At 40.5% G+C, this 18,956-nt stretch overlaps 3 protein-coding genes across 4 annotated transcripts; 1 reads left to right on the top strand and 2 right to left on the bottom strand.

Moving 5' to 3' along the window:
• Positions 1–8,471: 8,471 nt before the first annotated feature.
• On the bottom strand, positions 8,472–9,448 carry LOC135679159 (ethylene-responsive transcription factor ERF109-like). Its single transcript, XM_065192604.1, has one exon. It carries the CDS (start codon positions 9,375–9,377, stop codon positions 8,631–8,633), a length of 747 nt encoding a protein of 248 aa, XP_065048676.1. The 5' UTR covers positions 9,378–9,448; the 3' UTR covers positions 8,472–8,630.
• Positions 9,449–10,835: 1,387 nt separating this feature from the next.
• Positions 10,836–13,041, bottom strand: LOC103992212 (alpha-amylase isozyme 3D). Its single transcript, XM_009411829.3, has 4 exons — positions 12,883–13,041; positions 12,668–12,800; positions 11,345–12,150; positions 10,836–11,260 (listed from the first exon to the last, which is right to left on the bottom strand). Exons 1-4 carry the CDS (start codon positions 12,958–12,960, stop codon positions 11,009–11,011), a joined length of 1,269 nt encoding a protein of 422 aa, XP_009410104.2. The 5' UTR covers positions 12,961–13,041; the 3' UTR covers positions 10,836–11,008.
• A 2,485-nt stretch (positions 13,042–15,526) lies between these two features.
• On the top strand, positions 15,527–18,339 carry LOC135680001 (uncharacterized). Of its 2 annotated transcripts, none has more exons than XM_065193980.1 (4): positions 15,527–15,828; positions 16,686–16,889; positions 17,671–17,800; positions 17,915–18,339. In XM_065193980.1, the coding sequence occupies exons 1-3, from the start codon at positions 15,700–15,702 to the stop codon at positions 17,782–17,784; spliced, it is 447 nt and encodes a 148-aa protein (XP_065050052.1). In that variant the 5' UTR covers positions 15,527–15,699; the 3' UTR covers positions 17,785–17,800; positions 17,915–18,339. The 2 variants fall into 2 exon arrangements, with proteins under 2 accessions (XP_065050052.1, XP_065050053.1); XM_065193981.1 differs by having other exon boundaries at positions 15,528–15,828; positions 16,695–16,889.
• Positions 18,340–18,956: the final 617 nt, after the last annotated feature.

Raw genomic sequence — 18,956 nt, 5'->3', positions numbered from 1 at the left:
AGATTGCAACTTTTATGTGGTCTTCGTCATCATATTACAAGGCTTTCATTGATTATATTCTATTTTGCATCTTTGAGAGTAATGTTCACTCGCTCAGCCTTGTAATTTGACTTGTCGATCTCTCTCAAGCAAATATGAGCTATGAAACAATCCAACTCTCTAACAACTCTGATTATACCTCTGCATGATCAAGTCTCCCTCTCATTGGCTCATTATACTTGTATTTAAATCCCTCTCGATGGTACATAACCTCCATATGTTGATGATCATGACTTTACCTAATAAAAAATTTAATGCATGCATGGAAGACTTATCTTTATAATACCAAGGTATTCACTCTTTGAATCCATAGCTCTTATTATCATATTGTTCATCAAAGTAAAGCTCTCAATAGCTCTTGATCATACCTTATAAACAAGTCCCTCATTAGAGTTCTCTTGTATATGTCGCATTACCTTGAATTATTCCATCATGATATGCAATGCTACATCATGTCGCATCTTTGTGACTTCTCTATTATTTTCTAATCTTTATGGGATGAACTCATATTATAATCTCTCCATATGTAGCCTCTACTAGTACATCACAAGGTCATTGCCATCTCTAATTATATTCACTACTTTAGCATTAAACTTTCATTCACCCTCTCTTTGGTCGAACATAGATGAAGCCTAGCTCTAAAACAGTTTGTTGCCAAATAGCTCTCGAATTCCATTGACTTATTGAAATTAGTGTGTAATATTTTTTATCTTAGGCCCCTACCTCCAGCATAATCTTCGTTGCTTAAAACTTCATTTGCGATAACTCAAATGACATCATTGTGACATATTCTTTAAGACTACCTATCTCCATATCCTCTTGCCTTATGCTAAGGCCTTTTAACCCTAAGAGTTGAGTTGTCTCAGTCCTTTTGTCAATTGCTTTATCAAGAGAAGATGAATGTGCTTTGAAGCTCTCCTAAACTTTCACATTATGCAAGATGAGTCTACTTCATCAGAATGAGGGACCCATTGAATGACATAATCTTACTTTTACCTTTATAAAATTTTATATCCTTTACCTCTATCTAAGGAAAGCTTCGTGTCTCTACTCTATATTATGTCTTATGTATTGACTCATTTCATGTGGCTCAGGCACTTCACTAAGTTTCACTCGAGTTGCTTCGCCACTTAGTTTGCATTGAGCTAATAATAGTCCTTGCATCCATCATTTCATTAGATAGTTCTCCATTGAGTCTGATCTCTATATCAATTTTAAGTGTGCCTTCATTTGTTGTTATCTAGGATAACTCCTCATTGATCTCATAATATATCTACTAATATATTAGTTTATGCAAGATCATGCTACAACTCTTCACTGCTTGCTCAGGCCATTGAGCTTTATGGAGTTATCATGTTGAGGTACCCCCTTCAACATGTATGATCTGTTACATATGATTCTCCCTTTAAAAAAATGAAACTTATCTTTCCTATATATTTGTCTTGTTATAATAAATTTTCTCTTCGCATCCTTTCTTTTAGAAATTTTAGAAACTATTATCCATTTAGACTATTATGCCTTGCTGCCACTGTAAATGCATATGCTAGATTATGACTTTTTGCCAATAGAGCCCTCGCTACGCCCCTCAAGCCCTAACAATATGTTGAACCTACATAATTTAGCCTCATAAGAATGTATCATTCTTATGTTAAAAAGAAAGGTAACATACTCTATAGCACTAAATTTTGGTTGCCTTAGGATGGTTAATTTATCGCATATAAACAAACCCTTATACAAGTATCAAATTTTTTGCATTAGCAATTCCTCTTATTTTTATAAGCTTTGTATAATCTTTTTAGCCATCGAACAACCCATCCCTTATTATACAGTCTCATCTTTTGCCAACTGCTCTCACTTCCCTTGAGTATTGTCAAGTTTGGTTACTAATATTAAGCTTTAGCTCAAAATCAACCATCCTAACATTTCTATGCTCCACGTTCTTTTGAGCTCATTTATCCTTATGGTGTCTCTCGCATTAAGGGTTAGTCATTATTTTGAATACCAATCTCGAATGCCCACTCTTTTGAGTGACTCCTTTCCTTATGTCTCTATGCAAGTTTCCCCCAAATGAGTCATTGTTAGAACCCTTGCAGATTCTAAACTTGGGGTTGATCTCTTTAGGGGATCGGCCTCCTTGGAACTCTATAGGGGTTCCTCCCTCCAAGTTGCTGCTCAAAGGCTGCAGAAAAGATTCATCTATTGCCTATGAAAAAAGAAGGAATACATGGCTATTATAGGGCTTCTAAACCCTAACTCCTAATATGACTCCTACTTAAGACTCTTACTTCTAACCAACTCCTAATATGACTCATACTCAAGACTTCTTTTCCCTTATAACTCCTAATTCTTCTCTAAGAAAAAAACTCCTAATAGAATGTCTCTCTCAATTAGGACTCTCCTAGTTAGAGTCCTAACAGAGTGTCCCTCTCAATTAGGACTCTCCTAGCTAGAGTCCTAACAGACCCGCCCTCTTCAAATCAGCCTTGTCCTCAAGGCTGAGATTCCATGAACTCAGGGAACCGGGTCTTTAGCTCCTCATATGGTTCCCATATGGCGTCTTCAAGTGGTAGATTATTCCAGTGCACTAGTACTTCACTAGAGGGATGTCGGCGACGCATCGCGATCCTGCGATCGAGGATGGCCTATGGTTGGGCTTGAATAACTCCATCCTCAGTTGTGTTGGGCAGTTGGATCTGGTGACTCGTGTTCTCCAAACTTGGGCTTTAGGCATAATACGTGGAAGACAGGGTGAATTTTGGCATCCTCAGGTAATTTAAGTCTGTATGCCAGGACTCTAATATGCTCTGTGATCTGATATGGCCCATAAAAACGTGGGGATAGCTTCATGGAGGCTCGAGTGTTGATAGAGAGTTGCTTGTATATTGTAGGCGAAGATAAACCCAATCTCCCACTGAAAATTCTCTTTCACTTCGTCGTGTGTCGGCTTGCTGCTTCATTCTGGCTTGAGCGATAGAGAGATTATCTTTTAACATTTGTAAGAGTTTGTCCATATCAATCAATTCTTGGTCAACCTGATCTACCTTGGCCGAGCCAATTACATACTTTGGAATCACAGGTGCTGGTCGACCATACAATGCTTTATAAGGGGCACATTTTGTAGATGAATGATATGTAGTATTATACCACCATTCGGTCCAAGGAAGCCATTTCGCCCACTCTTTTGGTCGGTCGCTAGCGAAACACTGGAGGTACGTCTCTAAGCACTTATTTACCACCTCTGTTTGGCCGTCAGTTTGTGGATGATATGTTGTGCTCATCTTGAGTTTGGTGCCTTGTAACTGAAATAACTCGGTCTAAAATTTACTAGTGAAGATCCTGTCACGATCACTTACGATGGACCTTGGAATCCCATGCAGTTTAACAATATTTTCTATGAAAATCTAGGCAATACTAGCAGTAGTGTAGGGATTTCTCACAGCACAAAAATGAGCATATTTCGTAAGTCGATCAACCACCACAAGAATCGTGCTTTTACCTTTGGAAGATGGCAGCCCTTCAATGAAGTCCATGGAGATGTCAGTCTACACTGAGTCTGGTATGGGTAGTGGTTGTAGCTTCCCTTGATTTGTCACAGTTTCACCCTTGTTCTGTTGACATACATCACATTGTGCCACATATTCAGCAATAATTTTTTTCACCCCTCTCCAATAAAAATTTTACTTCACTCTTTTGTAGGTTCTTAGGAATCCAGAGTGCTCTGCTGAAGGTATAGAGTGCATTTCATGCAAGATGATTGCGATGCAAGGGGAGTCAGGTATAAGCACAATGCGACCTTTGTAGCGTAAATCCCTCGAATCCCAAGTGTAGTGGGCTATTGCACTTGGATCCTCCTCCAATTTTTTTATGATCTTGTTGATCTCTGGATCCTTCTTCCATTCTTCCCTAATGTCCTCGAGGAGACTGGTGGTAGGAAGGGAGATGGCTAAAACCTTAGCTTGTTCAGGGGATCGGCCTCCTTGGAACTCTATAGGGGTTCCTCCCTCCAAGTTGCTGCTCAAAGGCTGTAGAAAAGATTCATCTATTGCCTATGAAAAGAGAAGGAATACATGACTATTATAGGGCTTCTAAACCCTAACTCATAATAGGACTCATACTTAAGACCCTTACTTCTAACCAACTCCTAATATGACTCATACTCAAGACTCCTTTTCCCTTACAACTCCTAATTCTTCTCTAGGAAAAAACCTCCTAACAGAATGTCTCTTTCAATTAGGACTCTCCTAGTTAGAGTCCTAACAGAGTGTCCCTCTCAATTAGGACTCTCCTAGCTAGAGTCCTAACAGAATATCCCTCTCAATTAGGACTCTCCTAGATATAGTCCTAACAGTCATGCAACACCCTTAAGTATTTATCTGCAAATGATCAATCTCTCCAAAATCTCTTATGATCATATAAGGACTTGTAAAATAGAAGACAAATTAGAGAAAATATTTAACTAGGAATCCCACAAGTAATAGACAATACAAATTATAAATATATATTTTGTATGCTTAAAAGATCACATGACAAAAGGTCTAAGATAATCCACCATGACTATAAGTCTTCACAAGTGCCTATATAATAAACAAGACAATGAACCAACTTTAGATAATACCCCAAATGTATATCTAGTCATATGCTACCATAGTAGCTCTAAGGTGTTGTACTGACTAATACTCACATCACTCCGTGAAGTTAAAAAACTTATAAAATGATTACATTATTGGTCTACTTTTAGGCAATTTTTCTATGCATGTTGACGACATATAATTTATGTTTATATGACTAAAATGATCATAAAAGTTAATCAAAATAGAGCTACTAAGCATATTGTAAGTTTTTTTATATGTTATGTAAAACATAAACAAAATCAAAAGACATAAATATATAAAAATATTATATAAAATACCATATATATATAAATTTATATAAAACATATAAAACTTATAAAGGCACATTGTTCTTGTTCAGTAAGGCTTAGTAAGAACCTTAGAAGGAATACGTAGACAAACCAAAAAAGATGTGAGATGAAGATTGGAATTAGCTTAAGGTAAAGTGTGTACTATTTATCTTTGTATTGCTAATAATATTATCAATAATTTTATTGATGGTGACTCTACTATGGTCATTTGGGATAATTTATAAAAGTTTTATCTAAAAAAAACTTAACTAATAATTCGCTTATGATGTAAAAGTTATATAAGCTAAGGATAGAGGAAGGTGGAGACTTAGCGGAGCATATAAACATATTAAAAAAAATAATAGATCAATCGAAAAAAATTGATGAAAAAGATAATATACTATTACTTCTTATATCATTTGTTGACTCGTATGATAGCTTTGTAGAGATATAGTAACTCCAGAACAAGTTAAAAAAGTTTTAGTGTCTCATGATATTAAGAAAAAAGATAAATATGAAAATATGGATGGTGAGATATTAGTTATTCAGGGTGAAGGTCGATAAAAAAAGATTTTCTAATAAGGGTAGATTTTAGTGCGATGAGTCAAGATTAACAAATAAATCATTCGATAATGTTCAATGTTATAAATGCAAAGAGTACAAACATATAATGTAAAATTATTCGAGAAAAAAAAATAGAGAGAAAAAACAATTAGTGCTCTCAAGTGATAGTTGGTGATGGAGATGTTATGACCAATGCCAAAGGTAACGGTATATCTTTATAGAAGGGTTAGTTTTTATATTCTACTTGTGTTACTTATGATTGCTATGATTGTTTTGATTCATTGAATGACAAAATTACTAGTAAGCTAAGTTTATGTGATGGCTTTTCTGTGGAGGTCATGGGTGTTAGTAATGATTGATGGAGCACCAGATACTTTAGTGGATATAGCTTATGTTCCAATGATACAAAAATAAATTAAATTTTTTTGAGTCTTTTTATATTCTTAAGGTTACGAGTATAAGGCTAGAGGTAGAGTTCTGAAAATTGGATTGCATGATTCTAATGAAAGAAATATTATATTAATACAATAAAAATCTGAAAGAGTCAATAAAAAATAATAAGTACATAAGACAGGAGCTTCATTTATAGTATAAAAAATAATGATGATATTCATGATTTTCTAAATGTAGGTGATTGTACGGAAAAAAATCTAATCGTGGTAAGACGATGAAATTAATATCTTTCTTCAGAAATAAGTAGCATCACTTATTCAGTTCAATTGCATATGATACAGTGATAAGCTTATTAAAATTAGGTGACAGGTGATTTGGTCTGTATAGTTGTAATGAATTCTTCAAACTAATGATTCAATTTTTATAGAAGCTAAAAAAAAAAAAAGACTGACTGAGGTAGAGATTGTTATGATTGGTAAGTCTTTTTAAGAGTTAAGTATATTCAAATTACTTACTAGAGTCTTAATTAAATTGAAACTTTTTAGTGAATTGAGATTTATTTTTGTAAATATATTTTGAGTCTTAAGATCGTTGCATAAAATAGTTTTTTTTTGTGACGATGATTTTAAAAAATCTAAAAAAATTGAAAGAGTTAGTTGGATTAAATGAGTATAATTCATTGTAGTTATATAAATCATAATTAAATTAGTATAATTAAAGAAATAAAGTGAAGAAGAAAACTCATAATTAAATAAGTATAATTCAATAATCTTATAATTAAATTTATATATTAATATTTTATTTTATTTTCATAAATATAGATAGAGATTTATCGAATTATATTAATTTTATTCCGATTTTTTTTTGTGTTTTTGGTGACAGAACTTTGAATTTTTTTTTTTTATCTTCTCTTCTACCCTTTCCCCTCAAGCGGACGAAGAAGATGCAGCACAATACACTAATCATAAATGCAGTGATGTCTGCTCTCGAGGCTTTAATGTGGCAGCGTTCTGATATCGCTAGGCTGGAAATAAGATTTGACACGCTGAAAAGAGATTAGATAGATAGATAGATAGAGAGAGAGAGAGAGGTGTCTGAGCACTAGGACTTAACTTAAATCCATGACGAGTGTTGGAAATGACAATGGATATATTATCCAGGTGATGTTGGATTAGCAGTCAAAGTAGGGCATGAAGGTAGGCTTTAGGGTTGTGTCTTCCTTTGTCTCTCATCATCATCATCAGGGTAAGTGAATTTTAAAGCAAATGTGACTGCAGTGTGTCTGTTGCTGATTTGGAGACTTGCAGTCTTACTTTACCAACCTGTCGTAGCGTTGCAAAGTTCATCCATGCATACTCTATTATCCTAATAGAACGAGTCATTTTATTTGTCTTTCATCGAGAGCTTTGTTTGTTTCCTATTTTACGAAATTTCTAAGGCCAGTGATATCATGATGAATCATAAATCGGAACTTTTCCATGATTGATTAATAGTGTTATTCCAATTGCATGCTATTGAAAATAATAGTAATAATATTGTTCAATGATGGCATTTGCATTGAGTAAAGGTTGTGCATGATGATGTACCTTCTCCTTCCACAAGAATATCGAATTAATCATTTATTTATATTTTTTTTTCTCAATTAATATGAGGACTCTTGGTTCTCATTGAGCAAGTACTAATGGACAAATACATCATGTTAGCCACGATAAAAAATAAAAAATATTTAGTTATTTTTTTAAAAAATATTTTATTAACCGCTCGAGTATAAAAAGATGAATATGATATTTAAAGTTTAAATTCTCTTTTTAATACTTGGTTTGATGAGATAACAAGACAAGTTATTCTATCCTATCGGATTATGATAATTTTTCTCTTATTTATCTCGTAATATACTAACTTAAGTGTTAGATGAACTAAATCAAAAGTCCCTCTCGATATTAGTATAAGCATAAAAGATAAATGATTCAAATTTAATATATATCAAGAGTCGAGATAACATTAGCTGATAATCAGCATTAGATGAAAAACTTATAAAATTATTATTTTTTAATTATTATTTTTTTATGAAATATTTGATTCCCAAGGTATCGACGAATCCACAAAATTTGTGGTGTTAAGAAAAAAGATTAAAAAAGAAAAAAAAAATAAATTTAATTTATTTGTTAAAATAAAAATATAAATATGAACTTATGGGATTTTAATTTTTTTAAAGAAAAAAAGATTTGGAGGAAGAATATTTGTAGTTATTTATTATAAAAATAAATAAAAAGGAAAGAAATTGTTTTATTGGCGAAACGTTTCCCACAGAACTGAGCGCCCACGTTAAGAGCGTTCACCTTCAGCGTAACATACCAGCGGTCCTCGTTTGCTTGGTACTTGTGACCACAACAACGTGACGGATAGACTACCACCGGACTCAGTAAGTGTTGCCGTGGGACCCGATTCCGGAAGCTCGCGATGGCGACCGCTTGATCTTTCCCAGACATCATACGCCATGGGACCCACCGACGCGGTCGAATCGCACTCGACGCGGGTCAAACACTCATCCGCCTCATCCTTATTTCTCACACTCTTCCTTCCATCGATCAATTAATTTCTTCCGACTCTTAAAAGAATAATAATAATCAGCTGAAGTATTTTACATCCGGAATACGATTAAAACCATTCCAGATTCCTATGACATATCAGTGACATTGATTTTAGTCAACGGATGAATTTTGACTTGCTCTAGCTAGCTAGAACCATTGTAGAGCTCTTCGTCGTCCAGTGCCATCAGGTCCTGAATCCCTGCCCACAGATCGATCAGTTCCTGACCTTGATGATCCATTACGACTTGCTGTTTCTGCTGCGCGCCAAATCCCTGCTGCTGCGGCTGATGGGAAGAAGACAGCGAGGTGGACTGGCTAGTCCCCTGGTCTCCGCCTAGCGCCGGAGGTTGCTCCGGGAAAGGAAAGTTGAGCTTGGCCCTCGCACCACGGAACTCGATGGCGGCCATGTCGTACGCCCGCGCCGCCTCCTCCGCGGTGTTGAACGTCCCCAGCCACTTCCGCACCGCCCGCCTGGGGTCCCGTATCTCCGCCGCCCACTTCCCCCACGGCCGTTGTCGCACGCCTCGGTACTTGTTCTTCTTCTTCCTCCTCTTTACCTGCATCTCGCCACTCCCATCAATGATCTCCGAGGTTGCAGGCGGCGTCGCGTCTTCGTTATCCGCGGCGGAGACGAAGAAGTCGCAGCCCAGGCATCCGGCAATGCCACATACACCGCAGGTGCTGGCAAGTGGGACCTCCGGGGGATGGCCGGAGACGACGTGGATCAGTGAGGCGATGATGATGGACTGCTCCTGCTCGCGCGAGATGCGGGAGTAAGGAGCGCCGGAAGGCTGATGGTCGCGGTCGCTCGTCCCTTCTTTGGCGATGACTCGTTGGGGATCCGAGGAGAGGGCGGTGTGGAGTTGGAGGCGATCCTTCTTTGCCACCATGGAAGCTGAGATGAGCCTGTCGCAGGTCGCTTGAGCTTTGTCGAGCAGCTGCTACGAGAGTGGACTGTGTTCAAGTCGAGAGAAGAGCGTTGGAGTGGGTATATAAAGCGCGGGGAGAGTATCACGTCATAGGTTACGTAAGAAGACTCACGCGGATACACTTGGCTCCTCTCAGTGTGGGTGGAGCGTCTGATTTATCTGTTGGTCTCGGAGCTATCGATCACATGTTCAACGCGGAGAAAAATTGTAGGGATGGGAAGCACGTGGTGCACATCGCTCAATAAAATCTCAACATGATTTATGAGAAATCCATTATTCCAGCTTAATAACCTGATAAGATTTAAGGATCAAATCAGCAAAACTTCGATTTATTGAAATCGATGATTGGAAGTGTCAATTAGTAAAAATATGCTGGTAATTGATCATCAATAACCTGGATTTAACTCCAAAATGACAGATTTAATCCAGAATTGGGCTTGAGCTATTTGGTCGACTCGACCGTGTATTATTAAGACAAAATCAGAATATTCCTAACAACCTACCTATTTAATCTGTGATTATTGCTGCGCCGTTTTAGTTTTTGGGGGCGTTTACGCAACGGGTGGCTGCTGGTCGTCCCGCAATGGTGGGTCTGAAATGGCACTGTTCGTTTGGCGGATCGCGTCTTAATTCGGTGAACTGAGCACGAATCGATGCTTCAACGAGGCAATCATGTGTGCAAGTGACACAACTCGCACCTGGACCCGCGTCTCTTTCGTGAGCGTTCGTACCCGAACCTAGGCGAGGCGACAAATTAGCACACGCAGATCCATCCATTCTATACTTACCTGTCCGACGTCTTCCAAAGCGAGATTGGATATATCCCGACGCCCGCTTTGCGAAATCCGCCATAAGAATGTGGAACACGGATCCGCCGATGGACCCCATTCACTTCTGTAAGATTTGAGACGTTGGATCTGGAAAGATGCTGACGTGGATAAAAAGTGATGGGTGAAAGTGGCACAAAAACTTTGGTGGAGATGGTGGTGGATGTGACACGCCGGATAGTATCCAGTGGGTGCTTGACAGGCGGTGTGGTGTACTGCGCGGAGTTTCCACGGTGAAGTTTTTGACCTCGAGCCAACGTGAATCAGGCTGACTTTAGTCTACAAGTCAAACTTTTTATCCACGTAGACCTTTCCATTCTCCCGACGGACCAGCTGTCATCGACTGGAAGTTGACTGATTCCTGTTAACCTGCACTAATGGGCCAGTCAACATGACAAATAATGTCAGCATCGTAATCCACTGGTGCGTGAGGACCATCGTCAGTCGCTCTCCGTGCTTCAACATCCGAATCGGGCAGCTGCCATTACATCCGAATCCGTTTCGAACCCGATTCGGATTTTTAGTCCGATAATGTTTATCGAGAACATCGTCAGCTGTTGCTGGTTTTCAAACACATACACACGCAAATATATGACCCAAATGCTTTGGATTTTATTTCTCAGGTTGGCCTATTACAACAAGAATTGTTGCCATTCCTAGGAGACCATGCAGCTCCACGGTCATACGTAAACCTACCTATAGCAGTGATGCAGAGAAAGAAAAGCAAAGAAACGACCACCAAGACCTTTCTTCATCGTGGAACGATCACCTCTTTTCCCAGATGCAGTATCCATTACCGGAGGCAACTACGTGGAAGTTGGCGGGAACAAGATTTCCGACATCGTATCTCGGGCCAATCTTCACCATAACTTTCTCATCAATCACAGCCAAGTAGAGATCAGCATCAGCAACTAGAATACGCAGCGTGCTGCCCGGAAGAATCCCGTTGCGAGTCCTAATGGCGGCCAGCCCAGTGATCTCATCCTTGAGTCCCCAATCGAACAGATGATCGTAGAACTGCACACCCAAGAACACGATATTTGTATCAGATGCACATGAATCTTTTGCTAGTGATGAAGTAGGCAAATTCGTGGTACTTACAATGGTGGGAACCCCCGGGTGTGTTAGAATGTAAGCATAGCCTTGCATGACCTTGTCAGAAGGGAAAGGCCACAGCTTCTGGGTCGAACCGGTGTCGTGGTTGTCGACGAATGTGACCGCCTTTTCCGGCCACCACCCTATCATCCCCGACGCCTTGCCTTGGGGATCCCGCAGCCTCCACAGCTCACCTTGCACCGCAGCTTGCAGTACACCCTTGGTGGTGAAGTCGAACGCTGCTGCCGGACCGCCCACGTCGTGAACCCAGTTGACCAGCTCTTGGCGGCTACCATCTTGGTCGTAGGCGGGCTTCCCGTCGCCGCCATAAGTCAAAGAGCTCCACAGCTCTGCAACCACGAAGCCGGGGCTGGTATGGCTCACGTAGATTTTCGCGATGCTCGGGGAGTATCCCCTGGCGAAATCGAGCCTCCAGCCGTCGAAGCCGATATCAGTCCTGAGCCAATTCAGCCAGTCCGTGAGCTCCTGCTGGACCTGTTGGTTCAGGTGGTCGATGTCGGGCGCGGCGCCGAAGTCACCGCCGGTGTCGCGGTTTCCGGTTCCATCGGAGTACTGCGTGTCGTCGCTGCAGATCATGTGCGGCCCCCAGTCGAGGCGGCTGTCGCTCGTCCCGCCTTCGAAGATGCAGTATATTCCTCTCGCATCCTTGCGCTCGGCGCAGCGGTGGTTGATGACGATGTCGGCCACACATTTGATCCCTTTGTCGTGGAACGCCGCGATCAGCGACTTTAATTCATCCCGAGTTCCATACTTTGACGCATTGAGATCATATAGCCGACCGGGCATGTAACCTGAAAGAGAAGTTTGACGGTGCGTCTGAGATAGAAAAGATAGATGCTCATGGTGAAGGATCATGCAGTTGACGATCCTAATGGAGTCGATTGCTTGCATTCTTGGTTAGTACTGCAACATAAAGGCAACGACCGTGGAATCTAATTAATGCTACGTTTATCCAATAACGACTGAGAACTAGCAACCAACGTCATAAAGTGAATCCTATCCAAAACCTGTCTACATTTACTCCAGAGATCCTATTTAAGCGGTGAGAAAGCTAGCCGTCTTTCTAAGTTTTTTACATGGTTTATCTGATATATAAAACGCACTATCACGTCTCCGTCATGACGATGGGAGTGAGCTAACTCAAGGTTATCTCCTCCTGGCCTGGATCAGACATGTGAACCTAATACAACGTAAACTGCTGCCAATAAAGATTTGAAATGGGAAAAGAATAAAGAAATATAAAAATAAAGCTATAAAAATAACTATGATGATGATGGCGTAGAAGTATTGCATGGCTACAGGTGGAACCTTGTTCCGAGACGGAGTGGGATGGTGGAGGTAGCCAGACGTGTGTAACTCCAGCCCTGGCTATGTCAGGAACTTGGCTCCTCAGAAAGTTGTACCAGCCCCCTTGTTTCCTCCATGACTCCCAGTTAAAACCCTGCGATGCATCATCATTCTTTTGATCGTACTCTCAACCACAACATTAGCTGAGAATAAGAGACAACAACAACTGTGTCAACCTGAAAGAGGATCTGAGACTGCGCGGTCGTGAGCGAAAGCACGACAAGGAAGACGAAGGCAAGCAACAGTGGCTTCATCTTCTCCCAGTCTTATCCCTTCAAACAAGCTAGAGAATAAGAGGAGAAAGGAAGGAATGGCTTAGAATGAGAAAGCGAAGACCCGAGGGCTTCGTTATATAGAAGTCGGTAGGGCCAAGCGGTCAATCTTCCACGTCAGTGGCGGGTCCCATCGCGATGCCAGCGCCTATAGTAATCCGGAACGAGGATAAGGGGAAGTGGGTTGCGAACGAGACCCACAAACATTCCATTTGACGCTTGCATGGGTCATGTGTTGAAAGCTAAAGTGGAGCTTGTAATGAAACTGCGTTATCTCTTTCGCCCATGAAAGGTATGACCTTATCCTTGTACAAGATTTCTTGCTTGACCATTGATATGAATGGCTGTATATACCTGCTTTGACCCTCGTTGGCCGCAGATCAGATTTGTTTTCGAAAAGAGCATTTTACTGTACATATGATCTTTAAGCTTCACGCTCATTTAAAGTGCAATAAATAAAGAAGACATTGTAATGATCGAGTCATTGGGTTATCGGTGGCGAGTTGGAAGCTTGAAGAAGCTCCTCGGTGTGAGCACCTGCAAGTTATTGTCAACAAACAACCGTGTAAAAGCTCCTCGGTGTGAGCACCTGCGAGAGATTGCCGATAAGCAACCGTGAAGCGATAAGGATGCATGGGAGGGATCAATTCCAACCCTAGACGAAGGCCCACTGATCATTACAAGCGGTGAAGCGCATCTTATCCCATCGAACAAGGGCAATTTAATGCATCTCCTTCTTCTAATAGATATCGATTATGCGAGATCGACACTTGCCAATCCAATGTCGACTTTATGTCCGAGTTCATCCACCAAAGGCAAAGTGATAGTGTAGTTCTTCACTACGATTAAGTAATCGTGGAAGAGCCTTCGAAGGACTTCATGTCTGCTTCTAGATTGCAAGAGTGATCTAAACTTGGCACTGTAAACTTTGCCAGTTGAGAACATTGACCTCTGCGTAATTCTGTGGGGGTTTCTGCTCAAGCTGATTTCGTGTAGTTGGATGACCATAATGAGACGCCAGCCATTCTGACCCAAAAGTTGGCTTTCCTGTTTCAAGGTTTGATTAGTTTTGTATCCTTCTCAATGAGCTCCAAGCAGATGCATACCCAAACATAGTGTTAGCACAAAGACACCCAAGATTAAAGGGCAGAAAACTTCACCTTACCATACCCGAATCCTTCCTGTTCTTCAGTAGTCCTGTCATAAGAGGAACAGACTAAGAAAACAAAACCTTGGCAAAAGGAAGAAGAATTCGAATATGATTCAGTGAAACAGAAGGCATGCCATCATTGGCAGAAGCAACATATCCACAAAGCTTAGCTGATACTGGCTAGCTAGAAAGCTCATGTCTGCAGGCGTCGTCCAACGAATGCCATCCATCACGTAAAGAAGAAAGACACGCTCTGGCCAAAAATTGCAGGCGATGTTTGTTTTCGTTCGGCCGCCAATCAAGTGGATGACGACGAGGACCGAAGCAAGTTGGACTCCGCGGCACGTCTCCGTGGATGCTGCAGATGGATAACGCCGGAGAGCTGGATGAGGATGAATGAAGGATTGCGGTCTGCTGCTGGCCGGTATCAGAATGACGCCAGTCTCGTCGCCCTTGGCAGGCAGGCGACGTCATGCCGTGCGATGGAAACCGCGTGCAGGCCGCGGCAGCTGTGCTGCATGCACTTGTTACCACAAACCTTGTGTCTCGTGCGCTGCTGCTGCTGCATCGATCATGACGACTTCGAGATCAGAGCTCAAGTTGCAGCAATTCCACACTACCAACATCCTTGGGGAAAGTGTTTTCTTCCTCGACTGAAACCCTTATAAGCCGAGAACTATCAAGAAGCTCCAGCGCCATAGATATCTCCTAAGCAGCTTCCTGGTCATATACCGAAGGCCTGGAGACCTATGACAAATCGAGGAATGGGAAATAGGATGACAAACATGAATTAGAAAGCTGATTAAGAATCATATAGTACCAGATATTGTCTATGTGCAGGTTAACGTTTTCATGGCCACTCTAAGATAGAACGCTGTCGACAACCTCGTAGCATACATCAGCTGTCACTCTGAGAGTGGGCAGATGACGGCAGAGCCAACAGGATAAGTTTGGTTAGAAACCCATTGGGATCATAAATAAGAATGGGGTATTTAAGTTAATTAAACAGTTGGCTTGTTGTGGTATAGCAATTAATTACGAAGAGGCAATACTGTACATTTTGCGGTGATGTTTTCGAAAAATAATAATATTTCGACCACAAATCCAACGGCTCCGAATTCAGATCTTCGTAGATCGTGCACGTGCATTAATTGCGTCTCTCGTCGAAAGTTACTCGTCCGACCACCACTTTCGCAACAGGAGGCAATGATGCGGCTCTCGCGGGACCCGCTCAGTGGGACCGGGCCGTCGTCTCGGATAACAACGCGGGTAGGCGGCCAAACAGGTGAGGAAAAGGCATCTTCGCCGAGATTCCTTTTGGTTGGCAAAAATATCTTCCACGGAATAAGGTGCCAGGATACTCCACGTCTAAAGTGCACAGCCACGTCGGCTGAGTTAGGCTTCCTCTTTTCTTCGTATATCCGACTCTTCTCCTTCCTCGCCTCTTCCCACTCACTCCTTCCCTGAATAGTTCGGTCCGTGCGAGCTGTGCCCCGAGGAGGCTTCCCCTTCCTGCTCTTCGATTGCTTGCTCCAACAACGCGAGAATAGTTTCCTTCATTATCCCTCAAAATGGACGATGGTCGGAGGCCCATTCCGGCTCCCGTGCCTGGTAGTGCGGCGGCGGCGACGAGGGAGGTCTCGGGTGCGGAGCGTCGGAAGCCGAGAGGCACCGGCGCCGACGAGGAAAGGGCTACAAGGGTAATGGAGTCTGTGCCTTCTGTTTCTTCTTTGGTTCTCGTGTTTTTCCTAAGTAGGTTTTATATGGATGTGCAATAATGCTGCGATGTAGTGCGAAAAGCTTATTACAGAAGTTTGGCATGTCATTTCTGAGAAAAGTTGAGAGCAAGTTATCCCAAAACCTTCCATCAGGTTGAGATTGAAACCATCTGCGAGTTAAGATTCAATTTCCTTGCTCACGAACTTGACTGTTTGCCCTTGTAATTTCATATGTTCTATATACACTTACCATGTAAATATTTCCATCCTATGTCATATTGTAATTATACAATCGGAAGGATGACTACTTCCAAGAATAGGATAGGATCATTTTACCTAGTTTAATTTCTCGTTTGGAGATGATTTAGATTGGGTTTCCTTATGTTGCTCTGTTTTTGTCAGACACTACGGTATGGTATGACTATTTTGGATGCACAATGTTATGCATCTGCTCCAAAGAAGAGAAAAAAGATCCATCATTGTATAGAATGTCAATTGAGGCAACTGTTGTCGCGCTCTTAGGACTCCGGTTTTGGCTGGTAATTGGCTTTTCTCTTTATCTTGAAGAAGATGAGTTAGAATGGCCATGGAGGTGAGGGGATGTCCAAATACCTGGAGAAACTTTATTGTCTTTCCGTATGTATGTTCTGTGTTCGTCTTCGACTTAGTCTGCATTGGTGTTTCAGTATTCCATTTTTGTTTGACAACTTTACAAATTACTAGTAGTACTTTAAACCATGCTCTTGTGGTACAAATTCTGAAAATGTAGTATATATAATTCATGCCAATTCTCCGTTCTTCATAATCATCATGGCCTCACAAAAGCATCTTCTTACTAGGTACTTCAGATACCACAATCCCCGCTCATGGAATGGACAGATGAGAAGCACAACCTATATCTGAATTCTCTGGAAGCATCATTCATTAACCAATTACATAGCACGGATTGTGGTTCGAGAAAACTTTTTGGATGGTTTCCGACAATGACACAGAAAGACAGGCATGCATATGGATCAGGCTCTAACTACATGCTCTATGGTCAGGTATGGAAGTGACAGAATTCTGTTTGCCAAATCTATCCTAACAATTTTTCACCCCATTGTAGAGCTTCAATTATGAACTGTTAGGACTCTATTGCTAAACTAGTCGTGTCGATGCAGGATGCAACCTGTTTCTTCCTGCAGTTATGTTTTTCCTCTTCCTTATTTCATTTTGTGTAAAGAGGTGTTGCTCAACAACTACATTAACCTCAGCAACAACATGGACAATTTTTATTTTTATTTTCTTAAGATGAACAAAAAGCTTGAAGGCCACATCACAACATTCATGATGCAATGAGCTATAGTTTTATGGTTCCTAGGGATCATGCAAGATTAGATGAATCTGATCAATACTGATCCTAGGAATCCTGCTCGAGTTAGTTTCCTGCACACTGTCCAAAACAGCAGTTTCCAAGTGTAAGGCCTTTTTCTCTGTCGATGTATCTTTGAACAATGTCTTTTTATCATAAAACATTAAAAATTAGTCAAAATTGATGCAAGTTACATTTACCACTGGAGAAGGTAAAAATGTTATTGGAGAACTGTCAAAATACTAAATACCCTGTCTAAACTCTCGTTCACTATGTTCCCAAATCAACAATCATAAAAAAACTTAATTTCTTACATGTGCCAGTCGTGATGTTCGGTGCTGTCTTTTTAAAATGAATCCAGCAGTTGCGAGAAAATTTCAATGTGCAAAGCTCATTATCCTTCGATTTGTCTAAATTTCATTGTTTTTGCTCTTCTCTTTTCGACTAACTTTAGGATTTTTTATTTACTTCAGAATCAGGTAAATCTTGGAGCACTTGAAGAGGTGTCAGATCAGAACTTTGTAGATATGGATCCTGAAGCAGAGAACTTAAGCCGATCAATTAGGAGGAAGAGAGCCAAAAAATAAACTTACTAAAACCTTGGTTGGATCCTATACTTTGATTATATTCCTGTCCAGTAATTTCTTGTGCAAGCTGGATCGCTTTGATCATATTTTGATATTATTATTGAATCGTACTTGTCGATATTCTTTTCAGGAAATTCTGTTTAGGCAATCAATTCTAGCAGCATGTGATTACTATCTTGCTGGACTTTGAAACATGGCCTGCATCTGGTTGATCAGGAGCTGAAATGGAGTTACTGTCAATGTTTTATGAATGAAAAAGAACGGAATGCTAGCAATAAGAGCCATCACTAGTTGCTTTAAATTATGAGACACTTCTTGAAATCCTTCATGAGAGCTGATGGAAACAGAAGTAATCATAGTAACTTCTTCGTCGATTGCGCATGTCTCAAAACTATCTGTCCTTTACTACTTTAATCATCCTGCAATTTTTTTGTACAGTTTAAATATTTGAGATAGTTCAGTTGATATTCCAAGTCCATGTACAGTTCTTCTAGACTTGAGACGAAAAGTATATTCGAATGTGATGAACTTTTGAATGGTTTGTTTTTAGTTTGACCAGTGTTGTTCTCTATATATTTTCTAGCATATGAAGTGCATCAAAGTCTAACATGTAGAAAACGAGTTAAATGAAGAGGAAAACTAGGCAGCTTGAAGATTCAAATGCACTCTTCTGCTATGTTTACATTTTCGCGATGCCGGTTCATCCAAGAGATTAAGATAATAGAATTGAAGGAATTAGCATGATTTATCGTTCAAAGTCAATTAAACATCAAAGTTTTTAGCTTCTTGCATGTGTGAGTAAAAGTTTGCCCCAAAATGACAAGAAGAAGCATCATTTTCCTAGTCAAAGAGATCACTATATTTTCACCATATCTTCATGTTCAATCTTCTTCCTATCACTATTGTACCTTTTCGATATGTCCCTTCCTCAGCACATATAGTTTAACCGCAATGCAGTTTTGGACAAAGTGAAAGGGTGAACCTTTGTCTCAGTATCTCAGAAGTTGTATCAGTGGCCTTTGTCATTAGTCAGAAGAGATTACAACAAGCTTGCAAAGGGCAATCAATGACAAGATCATATATGGTGGCCTTTGGTCTGTTTGAAGGTCTACTACGAACATTGATGGTGTTGTGCTTCAGAGGGGGAGTCCTTTTGAGACTTGGCCTTCCCA

Source organism: Musa acuminata, chromosome BXJ1-7, assembly GCF_036884655.1.
Source record: "Musa acuminata AAA Group cultivar baxijiao chromosome BXJ1-7, Cavendish_Baxijiao_AAA, whole genome shotgun sequence".
NCBI lineage: Eukaryota > Viridiplantae > Streptophyta > Magnoliopsida > Zingiberales > Musaceae > Musa > Musa acuminata.
This window is presented reverse-complemented; position numbering and strand designations above follow the sequence as displayed.

Excerpts from the sequence above, each read along its gene's own strand:
- LOC135680001 (XM_065193980.1), top strand. The coding sequence starts at position 15,700 with ATGGACGATGGTCGGAGGCCCATTCCGGCTCCCGTGCCTGGTAGTGCG. Across the intron at positions 15,829-16,685 it reads ACGAGGAAAGGGCTACAAGG|GTACTTCAGATACCACAATC; the intron begins GTAATGGAGTCT and ends TCTTCTTACTAG. Across the intron at positions 16,890-17,670 it reads ACTACATGCTCTATGGTCAG|AATCAGGTAAATCTTGGAGC; the intron begins GTATGGAAGTGA and ends TATTTACTTCAG.
- LOC135679159 (XM_065192604.1), bottom strand. The coding sequence starts at position 9,377 with ATGGTGGCAAAGAAGGATCGCCTCCAACTCCACACCGCCCTCTCCTCG.
- LOC103992212 (XM_009411829.3), bottom strand. The coding sequence starts at position 12,960 with ATGAAGCCACTGTTGCTTGCCTTCGTCTTCCTTGTCGTGCTTTCGCTC. Across the intron at positions 12,801-12,882 it reads AGTCTCAGATCCTCTTTCAG|GGTTTTAACTGGGAGTCATG; the intron begins GTTGACACAGTT and ends GATGCATCGCAG. Across the intron at positions 11,261-11,344 it reads ACCCGGGGGTTCCCACCATT|TTCTACGATCATCTGTTCGA; the intron begins GTAAGTACCACG and ends TTGGGTGTGCAG.